Source organism: Tasmannia lanceolata, unplaced genomic scaffold (assembly GCF_043159265.1).
Source record: "Tasmannia lanceolata isolate RefF3 unplaced genomic scaffold, GAP_Taslan_0.1 ptg000008l, whole genome shotgun sequence".
Lineage (NCBI taxonomy): Eukaryota > Viridiplantae > Streptophyta > Magnoliopsida > Canellales > Winteraceae > Tasmannia > Tasmannia lanceolata.
In genome coordinates, this window is record NW_027518685.1 from 15,687,541 (window position 1) to 15,706,746 (window position 19,206).

General features: G+C 39.7%; 1 protein-coding gene across 1 annotated transcript; it reads left to right on the forward strand.

Moving 5' to 3' along the window:
- Positions 1-1,250: 1,250 nt before the first annotated feature.
- On the forward strand, positions 1,251-18,266 carry LOC143884544 (calreticulin-like). The gene is made up of 14 exons (XM_077388172.1): positions 1,251-1,407; positions 5,283-5,390; positions 6,113-6,305; positions 7,762-8,020; positions 8,119-8,175; positions 10,363-10,410; positions 10,547-10,633; positions 10,721-10,778; positions 10,900-10,967; positions 11,062-11,157; positions 11,242-11,289; positions 11,393-11,428; positions 11,513-11,566; positions 18,075-18,266. Exons 1-14 carry the CDS (start codon positions 1,308-1,310, stop codon positions 18,084-18,086), a joined length of 1,224 nt encoding a protein of 407 aa, XP_077244287.1. The 5' UTR covers positions 1,251-1,307; the 3' UTR covers positions 18,087-18,266.
- Positions 18,267-19,206: the final 940 nt, after the last annotated feature.

The window sequence follows — 19,206 nt, forward strand, 5'->3', positions numbered from 1 at the left end:
ATGAATCATTTAGAAAAAATTCATGAAGAGGGTCAAGGAATCTACCCGGCTCTAATCCTAGCCCTAGTTGGGTTCATCTAAAGTCGGATTGCAGATATAATCTCACTGTTAAAACAAAAATAGCTTATGTTTCACATTCAATTTGCCCTTCAGAGGCACAATTGTCATCTTCAAAAGTTTGAAGCATTTGTCTACTAAAAAGATCAATACAAGAGCTTAAAATCAGAACTATTTATTAGATGGGTCACCATTGATCTAGATAAAGGGGGCCCACTTCTATTCCAAGCAGAGAGCCTACCGTTCATTAACCACTGCCAACAATTGGGGTAAATTTTTCATTGAAAAGCTACCTTTTTTCGATGATCAGTTGGTGTTAATGCCCGACAAATGTAGGCCCACAGAATCATTAGGCGAATAATTGGGAAATGATATATTCCCCGCCTATTTTTACTTCTGACAGCCCCCTTTAGCGTAAAATAGCAGTCATAAATACACTAGAGAGGTCTGTCCCAAATAAAAATGGGGGCAAATTTCCTGGATTATTTTATACGTTTCTGACGTGTCTTCCTGGAAAATTTGGATTAATCGTGATCCATATTTTTGAGGAATGATAGAATTAAGGGCGCCCTTGCAAAATGAAGCTACAAGGGCGCCTCCATTGATCCATCTCCACTAAGTGGCACAGAAAATCATGCAATGGCAGAGCAATAAATGCACTTTGTTGATTTCTATACCCACTAGGTGGAGATGAACCAATAGGGGTGCCCTTGTAGCTTGATTTTGCAAGGGCGCCCTTTATTCTATCATATCTCATTTTTTTTGTAATAAAAAAAAGGTCGATGATATTTTCACCCCCTGCAGTACGCATTCGCCCTTTTAACCTGATTTGACGTCAAAAAGCGTTAAAGTTGCCCACTATTCACGTTATAAGTGGGGCGAATCCTTACTGCATAGGGGGTGAAAATATCATCTCCCAAAAAAAAAGCTGGATTAATTGATCCTAAGCGATAAGAAGGTCAACTTTTGTCCAAGGGAAGGGTTAACTGAGCAAGGGAGCAAGACGGCAATGCTATTTTCATACCAATAATGCCCTCTTTTCTTTCCCTCCTTACACGCTTTTCCTCGTTCGCATAACGTTATTTCTGTTTTCTACTATGGTTATTTTAGTCATTCCACATAAGAATATTCGCGGACTATTTTCCGTTCGGACCTCAAAGTAAATTAAACTCCTGTTAACCAGTTGCCTTTACACGTCCGAAGCCTATATATATACCTCTTTCTCACTCTGACCTACATTGCTTCGAACGATGATGGCGAAACGAGTCGATCTCGTTTCCTCCATATTCGTCCTAATTTTCCTCTTCTCCATTGTTTCTTCCGAAGTTTTCTTCGAAGAGCGATTCGATGGTGATTTCTTATCTTTTGGCTTCAAATCTCTTTTCTTCTTCGATTTCGTTGCATTTCTGCAATTTCTACAAGCTCATTTTCTTGTTTTGAACTATAATTCATCGACTGGATCCCAATTTTACCAGTATATTATGTCATTGTTTGATCTAAATCTTCACTTCCTTATCTTCTCCGAGTTTGATTGTTGATGCTGTTGATTTTACAACATTGATGCGATATATCGTCGAGTGTCGTTCGATCTGAACTGTTTTTTTTTTTTTTTTTTTTTTTGTGGATCTGGATTTTGTAATTGATCTGAATTATTGCGTGCACGATCTTTGAATCTGGTTGTTTTAAGTGTTATTTGAGTGTATTTTTCTTGTTGCCTGTGCATCTGCTACTTGTGATTATTTTAATATACAGATCTGTTTGTTCAGATGTTGTAGGTAGTACGATTACTAGAAGCATTAATTTTGCTTGTAGAAATTGTATCTTTTTATTTGACTAGCATAAGTTTTCTAATGTTGTGGCTATTGCCTGCTTTTAGATCTGGTTGAGCTAATAGATTTGATGCGGTTGGGTTTTAGTCAAGTAAGATGCATTTTAGAAAGAACACTTTGAAGGATTTGAACTGATTTTGTCATTTTGTAAACTAATTGAGTTTCTTTCAGGTTTTTTAATTATTATTCAGTAAGAGTTATTTGTTTGCTTTTTATTTTTTTCATTCCCTAAGCCGCAGTGTTATTTGACTTGGTATCTGACATGGCATTGACTTAGAAAGTTTTGTAAGTTTTGTATAGCTTTTATTTGATGGAGACTAAGTAAGATTTGTTCGGGCCAAGATAATATGTGATCACTAGTCTCTTGGCACATGTATGAGGCTAACTAGTTCCCCTTGTGCTATGGCTAGAGTGATAACTTTAGCTTGTGTTTTCATTGGGTCCAATGGTTTCACTGAAGACTGAAGTGGTATCTAATATCCATGCATTTCTTCATATGTTTGTGACAAAGTAACCATCATCAGATTGTATACAAATTAATTACTTATGCTAAGCTAGCTCAAACGTTGCTTGCGAACTCACTGAACCGACCTTGCTTGGTAAGACATTAAGAGAACTTTTATAGACATATAGTTGGGACTTGCTATGAATGACCGTCCTATATGAGAAACATGATAATTTTCTTAAAACCATTTAAATAAATAGGTTAGTTCATGTATGCTAGTTTGTAAGGTTGTACCTAAATGTAGAATATTACTGGATATAATGTTGGCCATTTTTTACAGCATAATAGAAGCTATCACTACTTAAAAACTACCCAAGTCGATCATCGACTGACCCGATTTGACTTGGTTTTTTCTTGGCTGAGGTCTCACCCGAGGCCAAGTTTTGCCTAGCAAGTTAATTAAAAACTCCTTTGACTCACCCACGCTAATGAAAACTGACCGGCCAATCATTGACTCATCTGATTTGACTCCTTTTTATCCTGGGCGTGTTTTCTTCCGAATGCAGTTTTTTAAGCACCGGAAGCTATAACTAAATTCCTTATCCAACCCCAAACACTTGAATATGATACCTTGCACACGTCTTTATTTCATTTAGATATATCAGGGAAGTTTAAGGATCGAGGTTTAAATGGTTGGAACTTGGGTGGAACCATCGCTTGGGTCAGTGTTCTGAGTTGCATGAGTTTCCTTCCTGGAATCTCAAGCTGCGAATGGTGTCCAAGATTCCCATGAATTGGGTGGTTTCTCTTTCTTTGCATGAATTGACATGCAAGTTCATCAAAAAATTGTATTCAGGTTCCTGTGCTAGTGCGAGCATTTTGTATTCAGGTTCCGGTACTAGCCATGTGGTTATAGGTATTGGAAGTAATTACAGTGAGCTGCAATTATAGTAGTGAATCTGGTGTCTGATCCATTTTTTACTAGTAAATGGAATTAAATTCAACTAGAAATCTTTTGGGGATTACCTTGTGTATTCAAGCTTTCAAGTGTGAAAATATTATGGAGATCAGCATCGTTGATGTCAAAACTGTATTATTTCTGTACCACAAGTTTCATTGTATTCATTTGCAGTTCTCGCTGATATCGAGTCCCTTCTAGTATATGCTGTCATTCATCCACGATAATGCCTGGCATTGATGGGACTAATGTGTTAGTTAAAGGTGACCACCTGCTCTTGCAATTCAGTTATTTGATTCTTATCCACAAGTTCAGTGTATCATTCTATGTTGGTCTTTCTAGGTATTCAGTTAACCTTAAATGGCATGTTTGCTGCAGGTTAGTGAAGCTGTCCAGTTAAGTTATTCTATTGTTGTTTGGAAATTCAAACGGCATGTTGGTCAACATTAGAATAGTCTTTGGATGAGTTCCGCGGGTTTAGTGTTAGTTAAAGTACCGTTTCAAAACTCCCCATGTCAATGGTTGATTTTCCTGAGTCCACTCCCTTTTACCTTGGCCATGTTCTTGTCCAAGTCCGTGTTTTGCCCTATCAAGTCAATCAAAACTTCTTCTACTTTCCCAAGCTGTTACCGCGTCAACTGAATACTCGGTCACGCCGCACCAAGTCGAATATGATTTTCTTTGGCCGTGTTTTGAAATGTTGAGTTTAAAAGGTGTCCACCTACTTTTGCAATTCAGCTAGTTATCCACACAAATTAAGGGTATGTTGGTCATTCTATGTTTTCAGTTAACCTTAAACGGCATGAGTTCTTCGGGTTTATGTGAATTTATTTTGCAGTTCCTCCATGTTTTTTCGCTAGGCAATATTGGATTGAACCTATGACCTCAAGGTTGACATACAAAGCCTCGACCAACTGAGCTACAGGCCCAACTAGCAAAAGAGTAAGCGGTGCAATATGAGGACTTCCTAGGAGGTCCCCCATCCCAGTGCTACTCAGAAAATTTCCATCACAGTAAATATAATGCATATGGTACTAGTAAGAAACAGTAAGAACTATATCCAGACATCTGGTCACTAAATCTATATGTAAAATATTTCACCGCAAATGTCAGAAAATCCACCATATCTCGCCATCGGCAACGTCCAACACTAAAACTCTATCAAGAAAGCACATTTGAGCATCTAATTTGTTGCTTGCTCAAGCTTAGTCATTATAATGGTTTTAAATTTCGTCCGAAATCCGAAATTTTGGTTGGGACCGAAACCGAAATTTCGCGAAATTTCGGTAATTTCGGCTGAAATTTCGGAATAAGTAAAATAATACTTTTTTTTATTACCGGATTTCAGCTGAAATTTCGGTTTGGCCAAGGAGGAAACCGAAACTGAAATTTAAATCCATGGTTATTATATTGTTTTTGCACAAAGGTATGCTGATTCACATAAGAATGTCTATGGTTCATTGATATTTTGACCATTCATTGAAAATATTGATGATGCCTTTTGGTGCTTTTTTCTCAAGGAATATCAGAAGAGTTTTCTCATCTTATCGGATTACCTGTATTAAGGATCAATACATTTGATTTTGTTTTATTTGAGGGTCACTTCTGTAAGTAGTGAATAAGTTTTGTTCAAGAAGAAAGATTCCTAAAATGGTATTTCTATGAATTGGCAATTTCGTTCTTGTTTGATAGGCATTACGGTATTGTGTAGGCGGCATTTTACCATCACTTATCATATATGTTTCTGTTATATGCAACTTGGTGGATTTGCAACCATCTATTTTGCCTCTCAAATTCTAAATGTTGTGGTAGTTTCCCTTGTGACTGCTTTAAATTTATTTCGTGAATTCCACTGGTTTTTCTATTAGGACTAACTTAGCCTTTCAATATGATTAGTTCAAGTGGAACATGTGTTCTTCTGGTGAAGTCTTATAAATTGAGTTTTCCACACCTAATTTTTCCTGTGTGTGTGTGTTGTGTGCTGACATTAAAGATGGATGGGAAGAGCGTTGGGTAAAGTCTGATTGGAAGAAAGATGAAAGCATGGCTGGAGACTGGGTGCACACATCTGGAAAATGGAATGGTGACCCAAACGACAAAGGTATTCTTTTCTCTTGTTTTTCTGAATAGTTCTAAGTTTTTCCAAGTTACATCTATCAGGCATGCCATCAGTTTTAGATGATGCCCACTAGATTAGCATTAGTCCAGCATTGTCTGGTTTGTGATGTCCAATCTGCCATGCAGACTGATTTGTGTCTATGACAGTGAAAGTAAAGATGAGAAATTTGGGGAATTTGAAAGGAAAGAACTGAAAAGTGTTCTTATATTTCCAGAATCATTTTGTTTGGAAGAGTAACATTATGTTTACTCGAGAGAATTGCATAAAAATTCTCTCATTTTCCAGAGTACTATTTTCTTTTCTGGATAAAAATGAAGATTATTTAGAATAATTTTTACACTTGAAATAATTTCTTGTTTTGCTTATGCACAACCTTTTCAGTTTAAGTTTTTAAATTTAAATTTTGGGTCCAAGGTGCTTGAAGCGTTCATTTAATGCTCATCTCAATAGTCTGTCTCCTGTTTTTTTGCTGGTATGCATCCTGGTTCCTGATTTTTGACCTGGAACAATTTGGGCTGCCAGCTTTGGGTCTGACGTCTGAACTTTGTCTTGGCTGGTTTGAATCTATTCTTACAGCATTTTGGTTGGATCAATCCTTTGTATTTGACCCCTTTGCCTTTGTTTTGACTTATTGTGGTGTCCTTATGTACAGTTCTTTATACTATTTTTATTGGATCATTTATTGTCATGTTTATTTCATGTAGGCATCCAGACTTCTCCGGACCACAGATTCTTTGCCATATCTGCACAATTCCCAGAGTTTAGTAATAAGGATAAGACATTGGTTTTTCAATTTTCTGTCAAGCATGAGCAGAAGCTCGACTGTGGCGGTGGATATATGAAGTTGCTGAGTGGTGAGGTTGATCAAAAAAAATTCGGGGGAGAGACACCTTACAGGTAACCGATAATACTGGAAAACCATGATTTAATAAATGCCAAGAAATGCAACAATAGTCTTTACCCGTGTTGACATGTTGGTGGGGACCGTCCTAAGCCCCATATTTTACTTTTAGGTGTCATAAGTTACAGAAGGGGGGCTAATATCAATTAAGAGGGAACATTAAAGTACCTTTAGGGTATCCTCATCAAAATTACTAAATATGGTTGGTTCATATTTACTAAATATAGTAAGCTTGGGTTTACTGAGATAGTAAATTTGGGTTTAATAAAAAATAGTAAGTTTGAGTTTACTAAAAATAGTTAGATCACACTTCATAAATGTAGCAAGTCCTTAACAAAATCAGCCATGTGTGTCGATGGGCCCACTATCTCTTTGGTTTTGATTAGGAGTTCTAGTTTGGAGAGATTTTTTAGTTAAGGATTGTTAGAAGTTCTAATTTGTGTTGGATTAGTTGTTTGATCTTATTTGAATTGGTGGATTACACATGGTCAAGTCTTGTTAGAAGTTGGAGTTCAATTTAGATTAGAAGTTCAAATCTTATTAGACATAGGGATGTTATTTTGTATATAAATATAAGGCCTTTGGCCACTTTTGAGAACACAAAATAGAAAGATTGCAGTTTGCTCCCAAGCTTGGATGAACCCTCGCTCATGAGAAGACCCTAAGGGGTAAACCCCCCCCCCCCCCCCCCCCCCCCTCTCTCTCTCTCTCTCTCTCTCTCTCTCTCTCTCTCTCTCTCTCTCTCTCGCTTTCTTCTTTTACCGCAAACCAACCCCCTACGGCATGATTGCTGCAAACCCATTCCTAACCTTCCCATCACCACGGCCCCCACAATCATTCCTTCCTTGAGCCACCCCTTCTAAACTGCCCATAAACCTCCACCCGACCATCATATCCCCCAAAACCATTCAAAACCCAGGATTTCCCCTACCCCAACATCCACAACTCCGTCCTTCGATCTCTTTGAACCAGTCATAACAGTCTCTTAATGTCCTAGACCAATCCAAACCCAATCTTAGTGCCCAAAAGGCCAAAACTGCACCTAAACTCTAATCTTACCAGTCCGATTCCTGTTCCCCTACCGAATAATTTATAGCATACTACTTCTGTGGTCATCCTGTATCAACTTGGTATCGGAGCTGCATGTATAATGCTCTTTCCATACCCGTCCTGTCACCTCTGTCATATTTGTTGACATGAACATGCTTGTCGGCCAGATAGACATGGCCCGTGTTTTATCCGCACACATATATGCATGTATGTATGTCCAACTTTATATGTATATAAATGTATATGCACCATACTCATCTTTTAAACTGCCTGTGATTAATTTTCCATGTCCAAGACTAACACATGTCTCTGCCCTAGTTACAATCTCTTGGTCTTTTTCTCTCCTCTTATTAAAGCTGTATCTAACTGTGTGCTAATTAATCCTCATGTTGCCCCACACAGTATTATGTTTGGACCAGATATCTGTGGTTACAGCACGAAGAAGGTCCATGCTATACTTTCCCATGATGGAAAGAACCACTTGATAAAAAAGGATGTTCCTTGTGAAACAGACCAGCTGACCCATGTCTACACTTTCATCATCCGTCCTGATGCTACGTACAGCATTCTGGTTGACAACGAAGAGAAACAGTCTGGAAGTCTTTACACTGACTGGGACTTGCTACCTCCAAAGCAAATCAAGGATTCCGGTGCCAAAAAGGTTATAGGCTGACTTTTGAATGTGTATTACTTTCATTAACTATACTTTCAAATCTCCCTTTGAATTTGAAAATGAATCTTCTGTGTTGTTGCTTACAGCCAGAAGATTGGGATGAGGTGGAATACATTCCAGATCCCGAGGATAAGAAGCCTGAGGTACACGAAAATAGTGTTTTTGGTATCTACGGTTACTTGTATTTTGCATTGGGTTTATCCTGGAGCCACTCCTCAAGGAAATGTTATTTATGGAGGCTATATATATATATATATATATATATATATATATATATATAGGGGAAAGTGATTGTGAGCGGCCCCTCATATAAGCTTATATGAGGTGACTGCTAAAAACATGGTGGGCCCACATTTTTGGGCTGATCCGAGCCGGTCATTTGATAGGCCCTGACGTAGATAAGGGGTGCCCAAAAAATCAGCTCTATAGAATCATCCCAACCCTTCGTACTGTGGAGGTGAAAGAGGGGGAAAATGGACGGGTAAGTGGGCAAATTTATACCCGCCCATTTTCCCCTCTTTCACCTCCACAGTTTGAAGGGTTGGGATGATCCTATGTAGCTGATTTTTTGGGCACCCTCTATCTAAGTCAGGGCCTATCAAATGACCGGTTCGGATCACCCCAAAAATGTGGGCCCACCATGTTTTTAGCAGTCACCTCATATAAGCTTATATGAGGGGCCGCTCACAATCACTTTCCCCATATATATATATATATATATATATATATATATATATATAGGGTTCCTACACACTTGTGTAGATAAGTTATCTACACACTAGCTTAAAATACAGTGGGGGCCCACATTGTTTGGGTGATCCAAAATTCCAAACCATTCATTTGAACGGCCCTCACATAGATAGGGTGTCGTTAAAAAATCAGATCCATTGGATCATCCCAACCCTACAATTTGTGGAGGTAAAATGGACGTGTATAAACCTTCACAAATTAGTCCATTTTTTGCCTCCACAGTTCGAATGGTTAGGATGATCATATGGATCTGATTTTTTGTGGACACCCTATCTATGTGAAGGATGTTCAAATGAATGGTTTGGATCACCCAAACAATGTGGGCCCCCACTGTATTTTAAGCTAGTGTGTAGATAACTTATCTACACAAGTGTGTAGGAACCCATAAAAAAAAAGTGTGTAGGAACTCTCTCTCTCTCTCTCTCTCTCTCTCTCTCTATATATATATATATATATATATATATATATATATATATATATATATATATATATGGGAAAACTTTTTCTGAGCTCAAGCTTAGTCCACACACGCATGCTCGCTTTATGATGGTTGTATCTGAACATTTGGGGTAATAAACATTATGTGTAGTCATAACTCAAATTTGAAAAACTCAATTCAGATTTATAATTCGACCAAGTTACTTAAGTTAGCTGGAAGGTAATACTGGGTCGTGGGATCTTAGCTTATTTAATTTGCTTATTTTCACATAAACTTCCTCTCTTTTATGACAGGCTGGAAACTAAGTGCGTTTGATTTCTGCAGACTGCAAGAGCATACCCTAAGCCATTTTAAGTCATTTCATTGTGTTTTTTTTTTTGCCTTCAATTTTCTTGACCAAAACCCTGAAAACAAAACCTTCCCTTTCTTTATATTCTCTATAAACTCAACCCAAACCGTGTCTCACTGTTACTTTCTTATCCATTTATCTCCTTACTCTGCATTGTAGTTATCTTTTTATGTATTATTCATAAAGGTTATTTCTAGATCCTTCTTTCTTCTCTACATATCTAACCCTAAACACAGGACCTGTTTGGCTGTTTCTAACTCTAGATCTTGTTTCCTCAGCGGGCCTTGTCATTATTTTTTGATAGGTGCCTATTATGTATCTAAGATGAAGGTAAAGTGCTAAGGTATCTGTTTATATTTCGGCCTTCTGTTGCTAATTAGAACATTTGATCAAGAAAAGCGTAAGATCTTTAATGCATCCCGGATTTTCTTTCCCCCAAAAAAACATTTTGTTATCTTTTTAAGGATCCTTATTATGTAGTGTCCAATTTTTTGATTAACCTGGCAAAAACAGTTGAGATCATCAATTTCTAGGTTGAGTCCAAGTTTCTGGATAATGTCGTTTTGTTAAACATATATGGTCAGTTAGCGGATTCTGCTGGCTAGTCAATATCTGATGTTCAACAGGTGCTTGTCGTTGGTGCCTCTTTACGATAAGGGCATCCGGGTGTCATAAATAAGAGATTTCTCCGTTTTGTGTGATTATTAATTTATCATGCCTTCGATTTTAGTCTATTTTCAATATTAAGTTTTGCCCGACAATGACGATAGTTCTATCTATGTATGTGCCCAGGGTTATGACGATATTCCAAGGGAGATACCTGATCCTGATGCCAAGAAGGTAATTAAACTGTTAACACTTAGGTACCATATCCTGAACGGATTCTGCTAGTGTTTCATTTTGAATCCTTTGAAATCTAAAGCAGTTAGGCATGGACGTTATCTACTTGAGATTAACTGTATGCTTGGTGTTGCAGCCGGAGGACTGGGATGATGAGGAAGATGGTGAATGGACTGCCCCGACAATTCCGAGTCCGGAGTACAAGGGACCATGGAAACAAAAGGTTAGTGAAGCAGGAAAATATTTTACCTTGTGGCTGAAACCTAAGTATTGTTACAGAATTTGATAGAGCTATTTTTTGGAGCTCCAGAAAATCAAGAACCCGGATTATAAGGGCAAATGGAAGGCACCTATGATTGACAACCCAGGTACTTTCATGCACCCTCTTCAATATTAATCTATTTCAAACAATTCAGATAATCAGATATTTGATGGACCCAGCTTTTATTATGTGTTAGTACGTGCATAATAACTGAGCATGTTTGACAGATTTTAAAGATGACCCCAATCTCTATGTCTTCCCCAACTTAAAGTATGTGGCGATCGAGTTGTGGCAGGTGAATTTACCTCTAGACTGATTGGTAGACTTATATTGGAATCTGTATTATCTGAAATCGATTCACTTCACTGATTGAAGCATTTCCATATCAGGTGAAATCAGGAACTTTATTTAACAACATTTTAATCTGTGACGATACTGAGTACGCGAAACATCTAGCTGAGGAAACATGGGGAAAGCATAAGGAAGTATGTTGGATGCCTTCACTTCTGAAATTTATGATCGGTTTGTAGTATTTAGTGTTTCATTGGTAAGCTTTTGTCTATTTTCAGGCTGAAAAGGCAGCTTTCGATGAAACAGAGAAAAAGAAAGTAAAGGAGGTATTCTATCAGCTGTGTTTTATTCCTTTTTTTTAGAATAGGTTAAAACATGTTATACTTTTAAAATTGTTAATTGCTTTGATTAATTGTTTCTGTTAAATAGGAGGAAGCTGAGAAAAGTGATATTGAGGAATCTGATGTGAGTTTTTACTTTTTCTCTTGTTATATTTATCTCGTTCTTTCTTTTTAAGATGTTTATAATGCAAATCCCATTACACAACAGGATGAGAAGGAAAGTAGTGGTGACGATGTAGAGGGGGATGATACAACCACACACGTAAGTCTCTCTCTCTCTCTCTCTCTCTCTCTCTCTCTCTCTCTCTCTCTCTACACACACACACACACACACACACACGGATAACGCGTTTTTCCTGTTGTTACTCAAACCAGTTGGGGATAGGTGGACATGCATATTTTCTTTGCATTTTTCCTTTACCCTTTGCCTATAAATTGGGATATTATTGATGAAAGCTCATCCTTACAAGAATCAATCAGGTGCTGCGAGAGCTAGTGAAATTCGGAATCTTGATTTATTATTCATGCATAATACAATTTTCTTACGGGCTATGATTCTATTATACTCCTTTCCATTTTCTCTTTACTCTACCTTTTGGGTTCTTCTCCCCAAACTTCACTATTTGTCTTCATTTGTCCGCCATCATTGTCGCCAGTGCCATCACTAGCATCCATGACCAACATTCCTCTAGCTGTCTAATCTCCACAGTCCACACGTCACTAATCTCTTTCAGCATTGCTGCATTGCTAGAATCCCAAGTTATTTTTTCCTTTTTTTTATTGCTTTTCTAAAATTTCTTAATTTTTTTTCCAATTAGCAATTGAATTCTCCAATTATTGCCGTGTTTATTATGAATTTGGTAGTAATTGAGTTCTCAATTAATTGCCTTGTTGATTATTTCATGAATATGGACTTTGTAACTATAATATAATATAAAGGGTATTCCATTGGATTCTCATCATGAACCTAGCTAAAGAGAGCTTGATCTTTCAATTTTCGTATCGTTGTCAAGGCCAAGAAGGTAGGGGGATAAGATTAATTCTCCATGTAACTCTTGCTATCATTAGATGCTTCATTTTGGAACACACACGACCATTCTTTCTTCTTCCCTCATCGTGCATTCCCCTCCTTTCGCATATGACCAATAAGGTACGGGGTGAGATTAATTCTCCATGTAACTAACACTATCATGAACCTAGCTCAAGATATCCTGAACTTCCATTTTCATGTCGTTGTCAAGGCCACTAAGGAAGGGGGATAAGATTAATTCTCCCTGTAACTCATGTTATCAATAGATGCTTCAATCCCCTCCTTAGAGACCATATTCCCATTGTAGCTCCACCAATACCCCTTCTTTTCGCATATTACCAATGACGTAAGGGGGTAAGATTAATTTTCCCTGTAACTCACGCTATCATTAGATGCTTCCTTATGTAACATCCCAACTTTGGGAAGTACACTCCCATCCGTAGGGACCATATTCCCATTGTAGCATCTCTCTCTCAACCCATTATTAATCATCATGCATTTTCTTCCTTCCGCATATGATCTGTGTCTGAAAGATGTTATTTATGCAATCAATATTCGTCAGTCGTTGAAGCACCAATGATTGCCCATTCATTGGATCTATCTCTACATCTTCATCTTCAGTGCAATCACCATTATGGCATTTTTCTACATCTAAGTCTTCGTATCGATGGTCATCTTCTTGCTCTAAATATATTATTATCCTAATTTTGGGGCTTTCATAGGGAATATTGTTAGGAATAACACATAAGTCGCGTGATTTCTGTATCGTGTATACACAAGTGACTAATGGTGGGTTATCTCACCAGGAGCAGTCTCGTACATAAGTCCAACGAATTGTGAGGCTTCTCTCTCTCTCTCTCTCTCTCTCTCTCTCTCTCTCTCTCTCTCTCTCTCTCTTGAATGGTAATGGTAATGGTAATGATTTTATAAGTCGGAAAAATGGGAGCACCCGACGACCTAGATGGTCAGTGCCAGGAAAAAAAGTACAGAAATACAAGAATAGCCCTCAAGGAGGAAGATGATCAAATATCTCTAAACTTGCCCTTGTTACTCCGGCTTTCACTAACCTTTCCGCTTCGCTATTAGGATATCTTTTCACATGATGAAGTGACACCGAGGAACCTTCTATGCGATCCTTAGTTTCGTCCAACTATTGTGCCAAACGCCAGGGAGGCGAAGAGGAGCCCCTCAACCATCTAATTACAAGTGGATCACCTTCTACTACACTACGTTGTGGAGAAGTCCGGGATCCAAGATTCTCAAGCCTTGTAGGAAGCACGAAGCTCCGCTTGATTAGAATCCGCTAAACCTAATGTTCCTGAAAATGCCCACCTTGTTGACCCGCTATCATCTCTTAGGATACCTCCAAATACCTGATTGCCCCAGTTTCCCTACACTTGAACCATCGATGTTGAGCTTGAATTGCCCAGGTTCAGGGGCTCCAAACCTGTAAAGATGGAGTTTTTTGCTCGCTACCCCAACAATCACTCCACCCATGCCAAAGATCAAAAGCAGAGACAAATCTAAACGGGGGAGACATCTAACCCAAGCAATCGTAAGGGCTAGAATCTTCGAGAACAGAAATGAAGGGCTTTTCATCAACCCCCTAAACACCCTAGCGTTTCTCTCCTTCCATAACACCCAAATCATAGCCAGAAGAATGACGTTCCATAAAATATTTCCTTTCTTTCTCACAAGGTCTGTAGGCCAACAGTGAAAAAGATCACATAGCCTCAATGGGAAGACATAATACATGCCAAATTTATCAAGGATTCTACTCAACCTCACTAATGAGTAATGGAGGAACATATGATCCACCGTCTCTCCCACCTTTATGCAAAGGGCGCAATGGTGTATAATAAGCATTTGACGGTTGTGAAGATGGTCCACTGTGAAGGTGTGTGTTTGCAAAGGGCGCAATGGTATATGATAAGCATTATATCTTCCTCTCTTCTTTATGGAAATCTTCTTCCTCACAATCACCGTGAAGGTGTGTTTTTGCATCCTTAGGTGTTTTTCTTTTGAGGTAGCATATGTTATTGTGGAGTGAAGAAGAAGAAGATGGAGAAGAAGAAGAAAAGTGAGGGAGAAGATTGGAGTCTCCTTGAGGGAGCTCCCATGTAATATGACATACACACACACATGTGCAAATAAGGTTACATAAAAGACCACAATACCCTCTAACACTCCCCCTCAAGCTGGAATGTATATATCATACAACCCCATCTTGTTACAAATGTCTCTCAATCTGGATTTTCCCAATGACTTGGTGAATACATCTCCAATTGATCTCCAGACCAAGTAAAGACAGTGCTAATCTTCCCTTTCTTAAGTTTTTCACAAACAAAATGGCAATCTACCTCAATATGCGCCGTCCTCTCATGGAACACCGGATTGGAAGCAATGTGAAGTGCTGCCCTGTTGTCACAATAGAGTGATGCTGGAGTTGAAGAAGGAAAATCGATTTGCGACAGTAGAGACCTCAACCAGGTCAACTCCCCACATGGGGCCATGGCTTGATCCTCTGCCTCTGCACTAGAACGAGCTACCACCTCTTGCTTCTCAAGATTTTCTCCAACAAAGGTGCAATAACCAATAGTCTATCTCCTATCTACTGGAGATCCTGCCCAATCTATCACTAAATCCTTCTAACCTAAAGTGGTTATGCTTATTGAAGAACAAACCTTTTCCAGGATCACTTTTCAAGTACCTCACTATCTGCAATGCGGCTCCCCAGTGTGAAGTACGAGAACTCATAAACTAACTCACTACTCCCATTGCATATGATATGTCTATGCGAGTTACAGTCAAGTATATCAATTTGCCCATGAGCCTCCTATACCTACCAGGATCCTCCAACAACTCCCCCTGATCCTGAAGAAGCTTCATGTTGGGATCCATAGGAACCTCAGCCGGTTTTGTTCCTAAGGATCCCATCTCCTCTAATATATCAAGATCATATTTCCTTTGCGAGAAGGAAATACCACCATGGAAGTATGCCACCCCTATACCTAGAAAGTGCCGTAGACGTCCCAAGTCTTTGGTACAAAACTCCATCTGAAGAAACTTATTGAATCTCTGAATACCTGACTCATAATCCCTTGTAATCACATTGCCATCCACATACACAATCAAAAGGCTATAGCCATCACCCAAATGAACACTGTCTCAAACCAAATCGCCTAACAGCCTCGTTGAATTTGCCAAACCAAGCTTATGGAGACTGCCTCAACCCATATAACATCTTCCGAAGGAAGCAAACAGAATCAATCTCCCCCTGAGCAACAAACCCAGGAGGTTGCTCCATATACACCTCTTCAGAGAGGTCACCATGTAGGAATGTTTTTTTACATCCAACTGATAGGGAGGCCAACCACGGTTAACTGTCAACGAAATGAACACTCGAATAGATGGTATCTTCGCCATTGGGGAAAGGTCTTCATATAATCCACACCGAAGTTCTGGGTATAGCCCTTAGCCACCAAACGGGCTTTCAATCTCTCAACAATACCATCTACCAGATATTACACAATAAATACCCAACAACATCCAACGGCTTGGGCACCTATCGGCAGTGGAACTAACTCCCATGTACGGTTAGAGGCAAGAGCCTCCATCTCAGCCTACATGGCATAACGCCAACCTGGATGAGATAAGGCTTCTGCAACATACTTAGGTATAGGGTGAGATGATAAGGATGAAAGAAAACTCATATAGGAGGGAGAAAGATGATCATATGAAATAAAATGAAAGATAGGATGAGCAGTAGACCATGAACAAGTCCAAGAAGCGATAGGGGACTCAAGAGAAGTAGAAGGAGGATCAATATCTGGGGCGGATCCACCAGACTGAGGAGGTGGATCAGAGTGAGGTGGCTAAGATGTAGGTGGTCATATCAGTGGACACCGCCTGGCGAGGGCAATGAGAATAAACCTTCACCTGTTTGGACGGAGCAACGACGAAGGCCTAGGTGAGAGAGGAGGTACCCCAGACTCAGTGAATACAGGGCTAGGTATGGGAAGAGGTACTGCAGACTTAGGAACAGTAGCAGTGGGCAAGAAATAGGGGGTATCCTCAAAGAAGGTAATGCCAGCACAGACAAAGGCACGCTGAAGGGTAGGACTGTAAAACTTGTACCCTTTCTGTGTACGAGAGTAGCCACAAAAGATGCACCGCTCAAAATGAGGGTCAAGCTTATCCAACTCACGAGACAGCCAATGAACGAAGCACATACAACAAAAAAAGGGGGAACCAAAAGAAATTGATCACCCGAAGGGTGAAGGATAGAGGAGAACGACCACCCAACATGGGAGAGGGAAGACGGTTCCCAAGGAAGCTAGTTGTAAGAATGTCATCACTCCAATTGGGAACCTTCATCTAAAAAAGAAGAAAACGAGCTATGTCAAGTAAAGTCATCGTGTCCGCTCTGCAACCCCCATTCTGCTGGGGGTATACCCACATGAAGACTGATGAAGGATACCGTGGGACTCAAGGAAGGATTGGAAACCAAAAGACGAGGAAAAGTACTCCTTGTCATTGTCGATCCTCAAGCACCGAACAGAACAACTATACCGAGTACACACCTCATGGTAAAAGGTGCGGAAAGGATAGAAGACCTCATTACGATCCTTCAACAAAAATAACCAAGTCGGATGTGAATAGTTATTTATGAATATGACAAAATATCTTGAACTAGATAAGGAGGAGGATCTACAAGGACCCCAAATATCGGAGTGGACCAACTCAGAGGGATGGGAAGCTCTATTAACGGGACGGGGAGGGAACAATGGTGTTTACCCAAATCACGGGACTCATAGCGTACGAATGTAACATGACCCGATAGAAGGCCCTATCTGCGCAACTTATCAACAGACGGATGCCCTAAACGACAGTGCCACTGAAAGGCATCAACCGAGGCACGTAAAGGCATAAAGCAGCAGTGTGAATCGACCGATCCAGAAAATATAGGCCGTTCACCTCATGGTAATGGAAGTGGGAGGGGCGTAACTTCCAGTGGCAGTGGTTATGGGAAGACCTCACTTCCAGTGGCCATCACCTCTCTCTCTCTCTCTCTCTCTCTCTCTCTCTCACACACACACACACACACACACACACACACGCGCGCGCGCGTGCGTGCGAGAGAGAAAGAGAGAGAGACATCACCCTTTACCTCAAATTTTAATCCCAATCCGGCCTCAAACTCCATCATCCTCTCTTGCCCTCACTACAAAATCCAGTCCTTGGCATACCATTTGATGGTTTGATTTCAGCTAGCTTTATAACAAGGAGAAACCTGATTGGTTGGAATTTGTTACAATTACCAAATTGCTCTCAAGTCTCAACCATGGTTTTAAATTTCGGCCGAAGTACCGAAATTTCAGTTGGGACCGAAGCCAAAATCACCCTAACCCGAAATTTTGACCAGAGTACCTAATTTCGGTACAATAATGAAACTTGCTTTTTTACCGAATATTTCGGCCGAAATTTCAGTTTCAGACAAACAGAAACCGAAATTTAAATCCATGCTCTCAAGTCTCAACAACCAATTTAAAAAGTGTAAAACATGGAAAGTCATTATCGATTAGTGATTGTCATGTCAACCATCTGTGCTTTGTAGGTCAACCCAATGCCAATTAGGGTGGCATATAACCATCCTAATAAGGCTTCAAAATTGGATATTCATTTTTGCCTTTCTTTCTTCTATTAATTCGTTTTGTATTTTCATTTATCTTTTTTTCAGGATGAACTGTAGGAGCCCTCTTCAGCTGCGGCGACATTTTTCCGGCAAAGACCTGATTAATATGCACATTTTCATCTGAGTTGAAGTTGCTATTGATTTTGTTAGCAGACTTGGCCTTTTTTTAAGACTATTTTCCCATGTTGTGGCGGGTTTTATGACCTTCCCCTTGAAAAAGAACTGTCATTTATGATCTCTCTCTCTCTCTCTCTCTCTCTCTCTAAAAATAAGTATTTGAAAAGATGGCAAGATAGGGAGAGCGGTGAGAGGCCATCTAAGCAGAAAGAGATGGTTAGTGCTTGTGAGATTGCAATGATTCCTAGGGTTAGACTTTGTCCCAATAAGATAAGAGGTGCAATGTGACTTGTCTCTCTATCACGACTCTATCATGCAATTGGACTTTGGGCCGAAAGGGTTTCTAGTGGTTTCTGAAAACCTTATCTTCATACTTTGGTACTAGCTTTCTTTTTCTCCAACCTGTGAGGGAATGCCTTCTTAGGTCAATGGTATCTTTGACTGTAACCCGTCGTCTTTCGGCCTTGCCAGGCTATTTCCTTCACCTCTAATTGCACATTGGGTCCTAACTACGAAGGTTTAAGCCATAAATCCTCTGCCTCCTTTGGTTTCTGAATGGGCTTTGGATTAATTTATTGCTTAAATCAGCTGAGTTAGACGTCCTTCTCTAAAGATGGATTAGTATCTCCGAGTGGTGAGATCTTAGTCGTCCAATCAATTTCTAACTATTAATTAGGCCCTGTTTGTTTTGGATTTTGAGATCTGATTGTGAAACCAGAACTGATTATTGGACTCAAGTTAGTGTGTAACCCCTGTTCGTTTCAGATTGTGACAGCCGATTGTGCGCTCCAAACTGATCGGTTTGGAGCCCAGCCCACAATCGGTTGTCAAAATCTAAAACGAACAGGGCCTTAACTTTGAGTCCAACAATCACTGTTGCCCTCCCAATCGGTTCTCAAATTCCGAGACAGACAGAGCCTAAGCAATGAAGTTAAGTAACCTCATGGGCACCTCGTCTATCTGCAATTGGTGAGAATTGAGGTTCGTGAACCTATGCAAGGGGAACCCCAACTAGTGGACTTGTTAGGGTCATCTTTTCCGTGGTGTACAATGGTGGGGC